This window comes from Callorhinus ursinus, unplaced genomic scaffold, assembly GCF_003265705.2.
Source record: "Callorhinus ursinus isolate GAN/ISIS: 27379988/994484 unplaced genomic scaffold, GSC_fseal_2.0 scaffold9, whole genome shotgun sequence".
NCBI lineage: Eukaryota > Metazoa > Chordata > Mammalia > Carnivora > Otariidae > Callorhinus > Callorhinus ursinus.
In genome coordinates, this window is record NW_027397071.1 from 10,566,427 (window position 1) to 10,581,618 (window position 15,192).

A 15,192-nucleotide genomic window follows, 5' to 3' on the forward strand; every position below is an offset into this window, starting at 1 on the left:
AGAGGGGCCAGGTCTAGTGACCTCTTTAGTGGTGTCACATTTGGGAACAAGTTTTCTGAGACTAGCATTCAGAAAAAGTTATACCATATATATTTACTTACAATTTCGTTAAAACATAAAAATGAGAAAACATGTAACATAAAATTTGAAAGGCAGCAGAATTTCGTGATCAAGAGTGTACCCTAACTCCTAGCTCTGATGTTTACTAACTGTATAATTTTCAATGCCTCTTTGTACTTCTGTTTCCTCAGGTATAAAATGAAAGTAATAACAGCAATAATGTAATAATAGTACCTTCCTACTAGGGGTATTTTGAGGATATAAAGGCTTAGAAAAGTTTCTGGCACATGGGAAAAGTATACAAAAAATGTAAGCTACCATTATTACAATACTGTATTATGTGAATAGATGATCCCATTTCTGGTCAGGGTATAAAGAAGTCTGTGACACATACTCAATGGTGAAAAGCTGAAAGCTTTCTCCCTAAGATCAGGAACAAGACAAGGATGTCCTCTCTCACCACTTGTATTCAACATAGTACTGAAAATCCTAGCCACAGCAATCAGACAAGAAATAAAAAGCATCCAAGTTGGTAAGGAAGAAGTAAAATGTCACTATTTGCCGATGACATGATACTATCTATATACAGAAAACCTTAAAGATTCCACCAAAAAACTACCAGAACTGATAAATGAATTCAGTAAAGTTGCAGGATACAAAAATCAATATACAGAGACCTGTTGCATTTAAATACACTAATAATCAAAAAGGAAATTAAGAAAATCCCATTTACAATTGCACCCAACAAAATAAAATACCTAGGAATAAACTTAACCGAGGAGGTGAAAGACCTGTATTCTGAAAACTCTAAAACAATGATGAAAGAAATTGAAGATGATTGGAAAGATATTCCATGCTCATGGATTGAGAGAAAAAATATTGTTAAAATGTCCATATCCACACAAAGCAATCGACAGATTTAATGCAATCCCTATCAAATTAGCAACAGCTTTTCACAGGACTGGAACCACAAAAGACCCTGAATAGCCAAAGTAATCTTGAAAAGAACAAAACTGAAGATACACAATCCCAGAAACAATATATACTACAAAGCTGTAGTAATCAAAACAGTATGATACTGGCACAGAAAATAGACACATAGATCAATGGAACATAGAGAGTCCAGAAATAAACCCATGAGTATTTGGTCAATTAATCTTCAACAAAGGAGGCAAGAATATGCAATGGGAAAAAGACAGTCTCTTCAACAAATGGTGTTGGTTAACCTGGACAGCTACATACAAAAAACTGAAATTGAACCACTTTCTTACACTATACACAAAAATAAACTCAAAATGGATTAGAAACCCAAATGTGAGACCTGAAACCATAAAAATCCTAGAAGAGAGCACAGGCAGTAATTTCTCTGACAACAACTGTAGCAACATTTTTCTAGGCTGTCTCCTAAGGCAAGGAAACAAAAGCAAAAATAAACTAGTGGGATTACATCAAAATAAAAAGCTTTTGCACAGCAAAGAAAACAATCAACCAAACAAAAAACAATGTACTGAATGGAAAAAGATATCTGCAAATAATATATCTGATAAGGGGTTAATATCCAAAATATATTAAGAACTTATACAACTCAATTACCGCCCCCCAATAATCCAATTAAAAGAGGTGGAAGACATGAACATTTCACCAAAGAACACACAGATGGCCAACAGACACATGAAAAGATGCTAAACATCACTCATCATCAGGGAAATGCAAATCAAAACCACAATAAGATATCACCTCACACCTGTCAAAATGGTTAACATCAAAAACACAAGAAACAAGTATTGGAGAGGATGTGGAGAAAAAGGAACCCTTGTGCACTGTTGGTAGGAATGCAAACTGGTGCAGCCATTGTGGAAGACAGTATAGAGGTTCCTCAAAAAATTAACCACAGAACTATCATATGATCCAGTTATCACACTACTGGGTATTTACCCAGAGAATATGAGAACACTAATTGGAAAGGAAATATGTACCCTTAGGTTTGCTGCAGCATTATTTACAATAGCCAAATTATGGAAGCAGCCCCAGTGTCCATCAATTGACGAATGGATAAAGAAGATGTGGTGTACGTGTGTGCTATAAAAAAGAATGAAATTTTGCCATTTGCAACAACGTGGCTAGATCTAGACAGTATGATGTGAAATAACTCAGTCAGAAAAAGACAAATACTATATGATTTCACTCATATGTGGAATTTAAGAAATGAAACAATGAACAAAGAAAAAAGAAACAAAAAATCAGAGTCTTAAATATAGAGAATAAACTGGCGGTTACTGAGGGGAGGTGGCTGGGGAAATGGGTGAAATAGGTGATGCGGATTAAGAGTGCACTTATCATGATGAGCACTGAGTAATGTATAGAATTGTTGAGTCACTATATTCTATACCTGGAACTAATATAACACTATATGCTAATTATACTGGAATTAAAAAATAAATAATTAAAAAAAAAAGAATTCTGGGATGGGAGGAGGGTGGGAGTCCAAGATGGGAGCCTAGGAAGATCCTGAATTCTCACCTCCTCCCACAGATATGCCAAATCTATAGCTACATATGGATCATTTCTCTCTGATAAAGATCTAAAAACTAGATGAAGTACTCTCCACAATAAAGGAAAAAAGGACCACATCAAGATGGGTAGGCGAGGCAGAGACACAGCCTTACAAAAAAACCCCCAAAACCCACTTCTCGTGTGGTGACACAGAATAGGGAGGGATCTCACCAGACAGACACTTCTTTGGAGGAGTCAGGGATTGGTGCTCCACAATGGGCCCCCAGTCCCTGGGATCTGAACCACGAAGATGAGCCCCCCGGAATGTCTGGCTTGTAAAACCAATAGGTCTGATGTCTGGGGGTCCCAAAGTGCTATAGGAAACTGAGATTCCACTCTTGGAGGGCTCACTCACCCTGTACAGTCTCACTCACCCTGAGACCCAGTGAAAAAATAGGAGTTTGAAAAGAGGCAAGGTTTTGTGTGGGAGAGATTCATTTGCTGATCTGGGGGCATTGGTTGGAGGAGTAGGGGACAGTTTAGATGCTTCCCAGATATGGATGCACTGGCAGACACCACTGCTTCACTCTCCACACTGCCTACTAGCACAGATGGGTGACCTTGGATGTGGTACCCTCTCACTGTCTTGCTGGGATGGGTCGGGTGAGCAGTCATGGCACATGCTGAAACCAGAGAGCATAAACAGTTGTGAAGTTCTCCTGCTCCCTAGCTAAAGTCTGCCAGCACTGGCTGTTGCAACCCATCCCCACCCTCCCCTGGCTGGGGCTGGCAACTGAGTAGTTGGGGCATCCTTCCACTCCCAAGCCTAAAGTCAGTGCATGCACACAGACAAGGCACTCACTCTCTTGCTACATTGCTGAATACTACCAGTGCAAGAAGTCAAGACATTTTCCCACTGCTTTTCTAAAGCTAGGGAGTGTGTCCAATCCCCTACACTTCCAGCTCCTTTACTAAAGCCAGTGGGCATGTGCAATCCATATAGGGGACATCTGTTGATGGTCTGACCCTGGTGGCCAAGAGGACCAGTATTCTAGAGCTCCACAGGACTGTAACAGTCCAAAAGACAGCTCTTGGTAGGCCACTATGCCCTGGGCACTACAAAGACAGCAGACTGAAACACAACCCTAGTCTTCCTGTGAAAAAGGCCTATTTACTTAGCCTGAAGCTTCAGCCTGAGGGATAGGCTTCAGGTTTCCCACACATCTAGAGGCTAAGGAGGCATATCCAGGGAATGTAAGCAGGGAAATACTATCCTTGTGCATCCCACTAGCCTTGCTACAGCTCAATGAGCCTTCCCAGATTTTTGCAACTGTTGCCCAGGGTCAAGATCTCCTGGTCTGGAGCCTAAGAGAGATTACGACTGTGGCTCCATAGGATTTTTATATATTTGCAAACTTTAAAAGCTCCTGCCTGAGTGAGGGTCTGGCTTCCAAACTAGGTGATAAATGAGATTCCTTCCCTCGGATCACTAATAGGTCTTGGCACAACCTCAGCAACAGGGGCATATCAAGAATAAATCAGGGTGGGGCGCCTGGGTGGCTCAGTCAGTTAAGCGTCTGCCTTCGGCTCAGGTCATGATCCCAAGGTCCTGGGATCGAGCCCTGCATCAGGCTCCCTGCTCAGCAGGGAGCCTGCTTCTCCCTCTCCCACTCTCCCTGCTTGTGTTCTCTCTCTCACTGTGTCTCTGTCAAATAAATAAATAAAATCTTAAAAAAATAAAAGAATAAATCAGGTGGCTTAGATAATTGCAAAGGTTTGAGAGACAGCCAAGAGTTAGGGCAATGTTAAATGAGAATGAGCATCACTTACACAAGGCCACTCCTTCAAGATGGAGAGGTAGCTGTTTCACCTAATACACAGAAAAAACACAGAGAGTCAAGTAAAATAAGGAAACAAAGAAACATGTTCCAAATAGAAAAACAAGAAAAAACTTCAGAAAAAGGCCTTAATGATATAGGGATAAGTAATCCACCTGATAGAAAAATCAAAGTAATGGTCATAAAAGTGTTCACCAAACTCTGGAGAAGAATGGATGAACACAGTAAGAACGTCAACAAAGACATAGAAAACGTTAAAAAAAAGTACTGAACAGAAGTCACAGAGCTGAAGAATACAATAGCCGAACTGAAAAATATACCACAGAGGTTCAACAGTATACTGGATGAAGGAGAACTATGGATCAGTGAACTGGAAGATAAGAAATGGAACTCACCCAAACAGAGCAGCAAACAGAAATGAGAATTTAAAAAATGAAGATAATTTAAGGAACATCTAGGACAACATCAAGTGAAATAATATTTGTGTTTTAGGGGTCCCACAAGGGGAAGAAAGAGAGTAAGTGGCAGAACACTTACTTGAAGAACTATGGCTGAAAACTTCCCTAATCTAGAGAAGGAAACAGGAGGTCCAGAGAGTTCCAAATACAATGAACCCAAAGAGAGCTACCAAGACACATTATGATTAAAATGTCAAAAGTTAAAGAGAAAATCTTAAAAGCTGCAAGAGAAAAACAAAATTGTTATGTATAAGGGAAACCCCATAAGGCTATCAGCAGAAACTCTGCAGAAGAGAGTAGCATGAGATATCAAAGGGCTGAAAGGAAAAAAAAAATTTCCAACCAAGACTACTCTACCCGCCAAGGTTATCATTCAGATTTGAAGGAGAGATAAAGAGTTTTCCAGACAAGCAAAAGCGAAAGTTCATCACTACTAAACTGGCCTTACAGAAATATTAAAGAGACTTCTTTAAGCTGAAAAGAAATAGAACTAATTAATAATAAGAAAACATATGAAAGTAAAAATCTCACTGGAAAAGGTAAATATACAGTAAAGGTAGTGGACTGATAACTTATAAAGCTATTAAAAGGATAAAAGACAAAAGTAGTAAAATTAACTAAAACCACAAGAATTAGTTAAGGGATTTACAAAATTAAATGGTGTAAAAAATGACACCAAAAACACAACGTGGCAGGGGAGAAAAGTGTAGGGTTTTGAACATGTTCAAATTTAAGTTGCTTTCAATTTAAAATAGACTGCTATATACATAGGATGATATATGTGAGCCTTATGGTATCCACCAAGCAAAAACTTATGGTAAATACCAAAAGAAAATTAGAAAGGAATCTAAAGACAATACTAAAGAAAGTCATCAAATCACAAGGGAAAACAGAGACAAGAAAAAAAGAGAGGAACTACAAACACCAGAAAACAGTTAACAAAATGGCAGTAAGTACATACCTATCAATAATTACTTTAAATGTAAATGGACTAAATTCTCCAATCAAGAGACATAGAGTGGATGAATAGCTTAAGAAATAAGACACATCTATATACTACCTACAAGAGACTCACTTCAGAAGGGCACACAGAGACTGAAAGTGAAGGGGTGGAAAAAGGTGTTCCATGAAAATGGAAACAAAAAGAAAGCTCGTGTAGCTATATTCACATTGGGCAAAATGAACTTTAAAACAGCCTATTTATAACAAAAGTGATTAAGGGCACAATCTAGCAAGAAGATATAACATTTATAAATATAAATGCACCCAACATAGAGGCACCATAATATCTAAAGCAAATATTAACAGACCTGAAGAGAGAAATTGATAGCAATACAAGAATAGTAAGGAACTTACTTACATCACCACATTTATTTACACCCCACTTACATGAATGGATAGATCACCCAGATAGAAAATCACTAAGGAAATATTAGCCTTAAATGACATATTAGACCAGATGGACTTAACAGACATACAGAACATTCCATCCAAAAGCATCTGAATACACACTCTTCTCAAGTACGCATGAAACATTCTCCAGGATGTCACATTTTAGGCTACAAAACAAGTCTCAGTAATTCAAGACTGAAATAATATCATGCATATTTTCTGACCACAATGGTATGAAACTAGAAATCACTTACAAGAAAAAAACTGGAAAAACTACAAGTACATAGAGATTAAACCACAGGTTACTGAACAACTACTAGGTCACTAAAGAAATCAAGGGAGAAATAAGAAAATACCTAAAGATTAATGAAAACAAATACAACACACCAAAATCTATGTGATACAGTAAAAGTTGTAGAGGGAAAGTTCATACCAATACCTCAAAAAATAAGAGAAATCTCAAATAAGCAATTTAACTTTACACCTAAAGAAAGAAGAAGAACAAATGAAGCCCAAAGTTAGTAGAAAGAAGGAAATAACAAAGATCAGAATGGAAATAAATGAAACAGAGATAAAAAAGACAAATAGTCAATGAAACTGAAATCTGGTTCTTTGAAAAGGTAAATAAAATTGACAAACCTTTAGCTAGACTCCCCAAGAGAAAAAGAAAGATGGCTCAAATAAATAAAATCAGAAATTAAAAGGGAGGGCACTTGGGTGGCTCAGTTGGCTAAGCATCCAACTCTCGATTTCGGCTTAGGTCATGATCTCAGGGTGGTGAGATCAAGCCCCATGTTGGGCTTTGCCTTGGGCACGGAGTCTGCTTAAGATTCTCTCTTTCCGGGGCGCCTGGGTGGCTCAGTCGTTAAGCGTCTGCCTTTGGCTCAGGTCATGGTCCCAGGGTCCTGGGATCGGGCCCCGCATGGGGCTCCCTGCTCAGCGAGAAGCCTGCTTCTCCCTCTCCCACTCCCCCTGCTTGTGCTCTCTCTCTCTCTCTCTCTGTGTCTCTCTGCCAAATAAATAAATAAAATCTTTAAAAAAATTGTTTAAAAAAATAAAAAAAGATTCTCTCTTTCCCCCTCCCTCCCTCTAAAAAAAAAATTAAAGGGGAGAAGTTACAACTTACATCACACAAATATAGAGGATCATAATAGGCTACTATGAACAATTATATGCCAACAAATTGTACAACATAGAAGAAATGGATAAATTCCTAGAAATTTACAGTCTTCCAAGCCTGAATCATGAGGAAATAGAAACTGAATAGACTGATTACTAGTAAGGAGATTGAATCAATAATCAAAAACCTCCCAATAAACAAGAGTCCAGGACCAGATGGCTTCACTGGTAAATTCCACCAAAAATTCAAAGATTAATACCTATCCTTCTCAAACTCTTCAAAAACAAAACAAAACTGAAGAGGGAAAGCTTCTAAACTAATTTTATGAGGCCAGCATTACCCTGATATCAAAATGAGAAAATGACACCATAAAAAAAAAGAGAGAGAGAGAGAGAATTACAGGCCAATATTCCTGGTGAACATAGGTCAAAAATGCTCACAAAATATTAGCAAACTGAATTCAACAATATATTAAAAGGATCATATACTAAAATCATATGGGATTTATTTCAGGGATTCAAGAATGGTTCAACATCTGCAAATCAATCAACATAATATACCACATTAACAAAATGAAAGATAAAAAGCATATAATCAGCTCAATAGATGCAGAAAAAGCATTTGACAAAATTCAACATCCACTTAAGATAAAAACTCTCAACAAATTGGGTACAAAGGAAATGTACCTCAACATAATAAAGGCCATAAATGACAAAACCACAGCTAATATCATACTCAACGGTGAAAATCTAATTTTTTAAGGGGAGGAGGGGCAGCGGGAAAGGGAGAGAGAGAATCTCAAGCAGGCTCCATGCCTAATGTGGAGCCTGATGTGGTGCTCAATCTCACAACCCTGAGATCATGACCTGGGCTGAAATCAAGAGTCAGACACTTAATCTACCGAGCTGCCCAGGCACCCATCAACAGTCAAAATCTCAAAGCTTTTCCTCTAAGATCAGGAACAAGACAAGGATGCCCACTATCCTCATTTTTATTCAACATAGCATTGCAAGGCCTAGTCACAGCAATTAGGCAAGAAAAAAGAAATAAAATGAAGGGAAACTGTCACTATTTATAGATGACATGATACTATAAATAGAAAACCTTAAAGACTCTACTAAAAAACTGTTAGAACTAGTAAATGAATTCAGTAAAGCTGCAGGATGCAAAATTAATATATAAAAATCCGTTGCATTTTTTTAAAAAAGATTTTATTTATTTATTTGAGAGAGAGAGAGTGAGCGAAAGAAAGAGCACAAGCAGGGGAAGCAGCAGAGGCTGAACAGAGGGAGAAGCAGCCTCCCCGCTGAGCAGGGAGCCCAATGTGGGGCTCAATCCCAGGACTCTGGGATCATGACCTGAGCCAGAGGCAGATGCTTAACTGACTGAGCCACCTAGGCACCCCATAATCTGTTGTATTTCTCTACAGCAATAACTAAGTAGCATAAAGAGAAATCAGGACAATAATCCCATTTATAATTGTATAAAGAAGAATAAAATACCTAGGAATAAATTTAACCAAGGAAGTGAGAGACGTATACACTGAAAAGGATAAGACACTGATGAAAGAAACTCAAGATGACATAAATAAATGGAAACATATTCTGGACTCATCGACTGGAAGAATTAATATTATTTAAGTATCTCTACTACTCAAAGCAATCTATATATTCAATGCAATTCCTATTAAAATTCCAGTGAACTTTGTCACAGAACTAAAACAAATAATTCTAAAATGTGTTTGGAACCACAAAAGACCCCGAATAGCCAAAACAATAACACTGAGAAAGAAGAACAAAGCCAAAAGTATCACACTACCTGATTTCAAACTATACTACAAAGCTGTGGTAATCAAAACACTATGATCAGTGAAACAGAACAGAGAGCCCAGAAATAAACCCATGCACATATGTTCAATTAATTTAGGACAAAGTAGGCAAGAATCCACAATGGGAAAAGGACACTCTTCAGCAAATGGTGTTCAGAAACTGGACATGCAAAAAAAAATGAAACACAATGTGCAGTGAACTGAAATCTTGAAAACATGAAGACATATTCTGGCCAAAAAGAAATCCTTTCAGCTTGTTTACAAAGTAAAAGATCCAATACACAGATGTGCTCATTAGCTTCCCAGACACTCCCTGAATTCACATGGTTTTTTGCGACAGCTAATGTGAAACTTGGGAAAGTAGCTACGAGTACAAAAAAACATGAACAAAATAAGGCAAATTTGGAAATCCTAAAAATACAGGAAACTTTTCTTCTTATTCCTTTATTAAAGCAGACCAGAAATGAAACCTGTTCTGACAGTCTTAACAAACCTCAAAAGAGATTTAAATGCTTTTACAAAGGAAGCATGAACTTAAAAGACTTAGTGTAATTTTCTGTCTTTTTGAAAGGTTCAAAAATATTTTATTAGGCAATAATTTGATTTCAGTTTATTAGATTACTATAATCATACAATGTATTTTCTGAATGTTTTATTAACTATGGTATGTAAAACCTGACAATTTTAGTAACATTTATTACAAATAAACACCTTCTAGTCTTTATATTTTTTCTAACCTCTTCACTAAACACACTTTTCCAGCAGAAACTGGATCCTTCCAAAATTAATTTTCACTACTAATCTTTAAAAGGGCAAAAAGGGTAAGGAAATTCTAGATGAGAAGTTCAGTAAGCAGGCTTACTTACAATAGACCAGACTCTAAGAAACCCACAATAAATATGTCTCCAAGTGCATATCAGACTCACTGTCACCTCAGTGTAGTGTATCCAACATATAACCTACCTCCTCATATCCTCCCCCACAATATACTATCAACAAATACACCCCACATGTACCGTGATACACCTCAACAAAACAGAACAAAACAAAGATTCTTCTTGACTTCCTTACTCTGTCATGTCATCAAGGCATGTGTCATAGCATAATCATTTTTTTTTTATAAGAGTGATTTCTTTTTTTTTTTTTTCAAATTTTTTTTATTGTTATGTTAATCACCATATATTACATCATTAGTTTTTGATGCAGTGTTCCATGATTGATTGTTTGTTCATAACACCCAGTGCTCCATGCAGAACGTGCCCTCTTTAATACCCATCACCAGGCTGATCCATCCCCCCACCCCCCATAGCATAATCATTTTATCAGCCACTTCTATGAAAAACCTCCAAGTTCAGGTACTTATTAGCTCCTGCCTGGGTTATTTTAACAGACTCCTAATTTGTCTCCCCATTTCTCATCTATGACAAACATCAGCCAGCTAGCCAGTTTAAATACCACTTTAATCACAACAGAACTTAGTGCAAGAATTTCAAATTGACTTTTATCCTACGAGCAGTGGAAAGCAAACTATAATGGTATTCAAAGTCTTTATCTTCTGCTTCTGTTCAGTGTGAACTCTCTCTGCAGTCAGGCTGAGCTACAGCTCCTACTGGTGACCTGTTCAAGCTATCCTCTCATCCTCACTTCCTTGTTAATGCAAATTAATTCTCCCAGCACACTCCACTGGAAAGCTACTGTGGTTTTCAGTAACCATTACAGCTGCAAATAAATTCTTTACCTGCAGAATTTCAACAACACTCACATATTGTCTGACCCATTGATGAGGCACTAAATCATACGATCTCCTACTGTCAAGTAATTATACCTCTATGATCTAATTTCATTAAGTAGAGCCAATTCCCTTATGGGCCTTTATATTTGTTGTGCTTCTTGGAGCCCCTGCCACATAGCTTGAAACCTGGTAAATGCTCAGTTAATATTTGGTGAGCAATGAATGATCTGCCTCTTTAGTTTCCGTATAAAGCCAAACATATTTATAAATTGCAATGTCCCTCTAAGGCTTTTCTCTAAAAAATGAATTATTACTTTACGTACATTCATGCATCAGGGATCCCCAAGACCATCCACAGGTTGAGGGATCCATTAGGAAGACTCACAAGACTCAGCATATAGTTGTATTCATGTCTAAGATTTTTTTTTTTGAGTAATCTCTACACCTAACATGGGGCTCAAACTCACAACCCCAAGATCAAGAGTTGCATGCTCTACCAACTGAGCCAGCCAGGAGACCCACACCTAAGATTTATTATAGTGAAAGGATACAAAGCAGAATCAGTAAAGCTGAAAGGTCCATGGACCAAAGTCATGGGAAACCAAGTGGAAGCTTCTGAGTCCTCTCCCCGTAGAGTCACCCAGCATCAAATTACAGTAACATATGTTGTCTACCAAGGAAGCTCATTTGGGGGCTGGTCATATAGGCACTCTCCCCCTGGCACCAAAATTCCAGACTCCTAGAAAGTATTCAGCATAAATCACATTGTTTGTAGTCTAGGCACGGTGAGACACTCTAAAGTTTTACATCAGTGTAGGGAACTGGTGACCATTCAAGTTCTCAGATGCCAGGAAAAACATTGCAAGCAGGCCTTTCTAAGAAAAGTAGTCTTGAGCCTGCTATGTTAACCCTTTTCTATGTAGTTAATTTCATATTTTTATGGGGAAAATGTTACAGTGTTAACCATATTTGATTTATAAGAGGCATATAAAGCATTTTGGTTTTGTTTTTTGGTTGGCAACAGTTTTTTATTTTAAAGATTTAAGATTTAATTTTATTTATTTTAGAGGGGGAGGAGCAGAGTGGGCGGACAAGGAGACTCCACACTGAGCATGGAGCCAGATCGGGGCTTGATCTCAGGACCAAGATCATGACATGAGCTGAAATCAAGAGTGGGACACAACTGACTGAGCCACCCGGGTGCCCCTTATTTTTTTTTAAATTAAAATCTAGCATTTATTTATTTTTGTTTTTATTTTTTAAAAGATTTTATTTATTTATTTGGCAGAGAGAGACAGCAAGAGAGGGAACACAAGCAGGGGGAGTGGGAGAGGGAGCCCAATGTGGGGCTCGATCCCAGGACCCTGGGATCACGACCTGAGACGAAGGCAGACACTTAACGATTAAGCCACCAGGCACCCAGAAAATCTAGCATTTAATCAGAGATGCGATGCCTAGAATGGCATCTAAGAATTAAAAGTTATGCAATTTAAAAATAATTCATATCCTTTAGGTGTTTCAAGTTTTCTTTTTTTCTTTTCTTATAAAATGAGGTATCTTTTTTCAAACCAACACTTTTGTAATTGTCAGGATAAAGGAATTAAGTATCAACATCTTACAGGAAGCAAACCCTCTTGGACAAGCTCCTTGTCTTCTCTTTAAATGTTGGCTGGGTGTGGACACCTGGCTGGCTCAGTTGGTTAAGCTTTTGGCTCAGGTCATGATCCCAGGGTTCTGGGATTGAGTCCTGCATCAGGCTCCCGAGGAGTCTGCTGCTCTCCCTGCTTGTGCGCGTGCTCTCTGACAAATAAAGAAATCTTAAAAGAAAAAATGTTGATTGGGTGCTAGAGCACTGTGATAGCTGTTTTTGGTACATCATCTTACTAAATCCTCATAACAACCCTATAGGCCAGTGATGGTTTCTATTTTATAGATGGAAACTTTGAGAGGCTGAATAACCCATCCAGGTTTATCATGGTGCAGTTGGGATTTAGATGCAGATCTGCCTCATTCTAAATCCTTGCTCTTAGCTCTACACCAACTACCTCTACCTAACAAGGCACAGCCTCCTTATTATAAATTATTTCCCTCCAAACAGTAGGGGTAAGGCCACCTTGTTGTTGGAAGAGAAAGGGGTAAGTTGAACCCAGGATATTCCGCTTTTTCCTTTCCAATTCTTGCAAATTAGAAATCAAATTATACCCCTTGCTTGTTAAAATCATTAGGAAGCTCCCCATTCAGCACAGCACAGCACAGCACAGCACAGCACATAATTTTCTCCTTCATCTGACATCAGTCTGTTTGAAATCAGACAGACCTGTATCAAGATCTTGACGTTTTACTTACCAGACCTGAAGGTCTTGGGAAAGTTAAGCTTTCTGAGTCTCAGTTTATTCATCCACAAAATGGGAATCCCTACCTCACAGGTTTGCTGTGAGAATGAAATAAGATAATATACTCAAAGGACCCAACCTACACGTATTTGTTGAATAAATGACAGCCTGCAATACTGGCATAACTGACTTGTGAGTAGCAAGCCAAATCAATAATCTGAGGGAGAATGAGGTAAGAGAGAGGTACCCTGACCACCAGGTGTCAGCAGCGGCCCAGAAGAGCTGGTCTAACTGCCAGAAGTGGCGGGGTGGAACCCTGCAGCAAAGAGGGTAAGACACAGGGTTAAGACAGTCATTTGCAACTACAGGACATTCAAGAATTGGTTTTGGCTTTTCCACACTTGAAGAGCTGGTACAATATTTGCTGCACCATTTTAAGTTACAGTGTTCTCTCACCCGTGTGTTAAAAATGATTGTAGTGCAATTAATTAGCTGAATAGCCATAAAAGATCTGGCAGCACAGTTTAATCTTAAAAAGTATCCTTGGTTAACTTCTTTAATTCTGAGAGTCGATAATGCTTTATACAGCCTTTGCTTTGGCCAACTAGCCATTTACATTTTCTGGCTTCTAGAGGCTTCAGCGTTGCCACCGCAGACAATTTTCTGACCCCAATTCCACAACCCACTGACCTTATTTCCTTTACACTAATAGGGATGACATGTAAAAAGAAAGCAGAATATTTTTAGGGTAAAAATAAAGTCTATGAGCAGTAAATTTAGGCAAAATTAGTATTAACTGTTAACCTCTTACCTTGATTTCAGGAACTTGAAAATTCATTTTAAAAATTTCGGTAAATTTCCTATTTTCTTAAGGAACACCTACCTTACAGCAAATCTGTCAACCTACCAAATAGACCTTACATGACTCAAGGAACACTATCACCCTTGGCTTCATTCTGGAACCTGCCAATGACAGAGTGCCCAGGGGCTCATTTCAAAATGAGGGCGGGTCTGGGCTCTCCTGGTTCTAAGTCCTTCACACTGAGAGCCACTAGTGGCCACCTCAAGACTGGTAATTCAGTGAGTGTTAGCGCGTAACTGCAGACGCAGCTCCCAGATGAGGCACAAACTGTTGTCTATCTGCCAGGGACCACCGGACTCAAGTCAAGCCTGATCGGGCCTACCCTGGCCGCATCCTGGGCTTCGGAGTCCCCGAGTAAGCAACAAGAGAAAAGGAGTTATGCTAAACACAGGTTTCTCTTCACAGCCAGGGCTCTTGGAACGCAAGCAGTTTGAGTTATTTTTGTTTTTGTTTTAACGACAATTCAAGTTCCACTTTGCATTTCGCAAATATGGAAATGTCTTAAGATAAACCAGAAGTATTCTCTCCCTTCCTGCCATTGCTCCCATTCCTAGAGAATTTAGGAGGGAAGCGCAGATCCCGGGAACCATCTGGAATCAGGAGAGCAGGAGCCAAGCCCAGCTGAGATGGACCCATTTGCGAAGCACTTTGTGCAGATCAATAAACTCCTGACTGATTTCAGACTGGTCCCTAGAGAAAGAGAAGCTCGCGAGGCTGGCCTTCCCCCTGGAGCAAACGGGCCGAGGAATGACAAGCTGCCCATCAAAGAAACCCCTGCGGGGCAGGCGAGGGCGCAGCGGCTCGTGGGGCGCGGAGGGCGCGTTACCTGGGGGACTCTGCGGTAAAGCTGCCGCCGTCCAGCAGTCGCATCTTGCAGAAGAGGACCCCATTGACGAAGGGCACCGAGGAGAGCTCCTCCAGCTCGAAGTCCACCTTAAACTTAAACTTCTTCTTCTTCATCATCATGAGAACCAGACGCCGGCGAGCGGGATGCGGGGGCGGCCCCAAGGGGCGCGCGGGCCGGCGCCGCCGCCTCAGCTCGCCGGAGCCCCGGGCCCGCGCAGCCCCATGGCCGG

At 39.4% G+C, this 15,192-nt stretch overlaps 1 protein-coding gene across 1 annotated transcript in view; it reads right to left on the reverse strand.

The window, feature by feature from the left end:
- Positions 1-15,162, reverse strand: part of EEIG2 (EEIG family member 2) — an 85,346-nt gene extending 70,184 nt beyond the window's left edge. Inside the window, exon 1 of the mRNA XM_025872319.2 lies at positions 14,943-15,162. Within this exon, the coding sequence (XP_025728104.1) occupies positions 14,943-15,082 (140 nt within the window). The 5' untranslated portion in view covers positions 15,083-15,162. The remainder of the gene's footprint in view (positions 1-14,942) is intronic.
- Between the last annotated feature and the right edge of the window lie 30 nt (positions 15,163-15,192).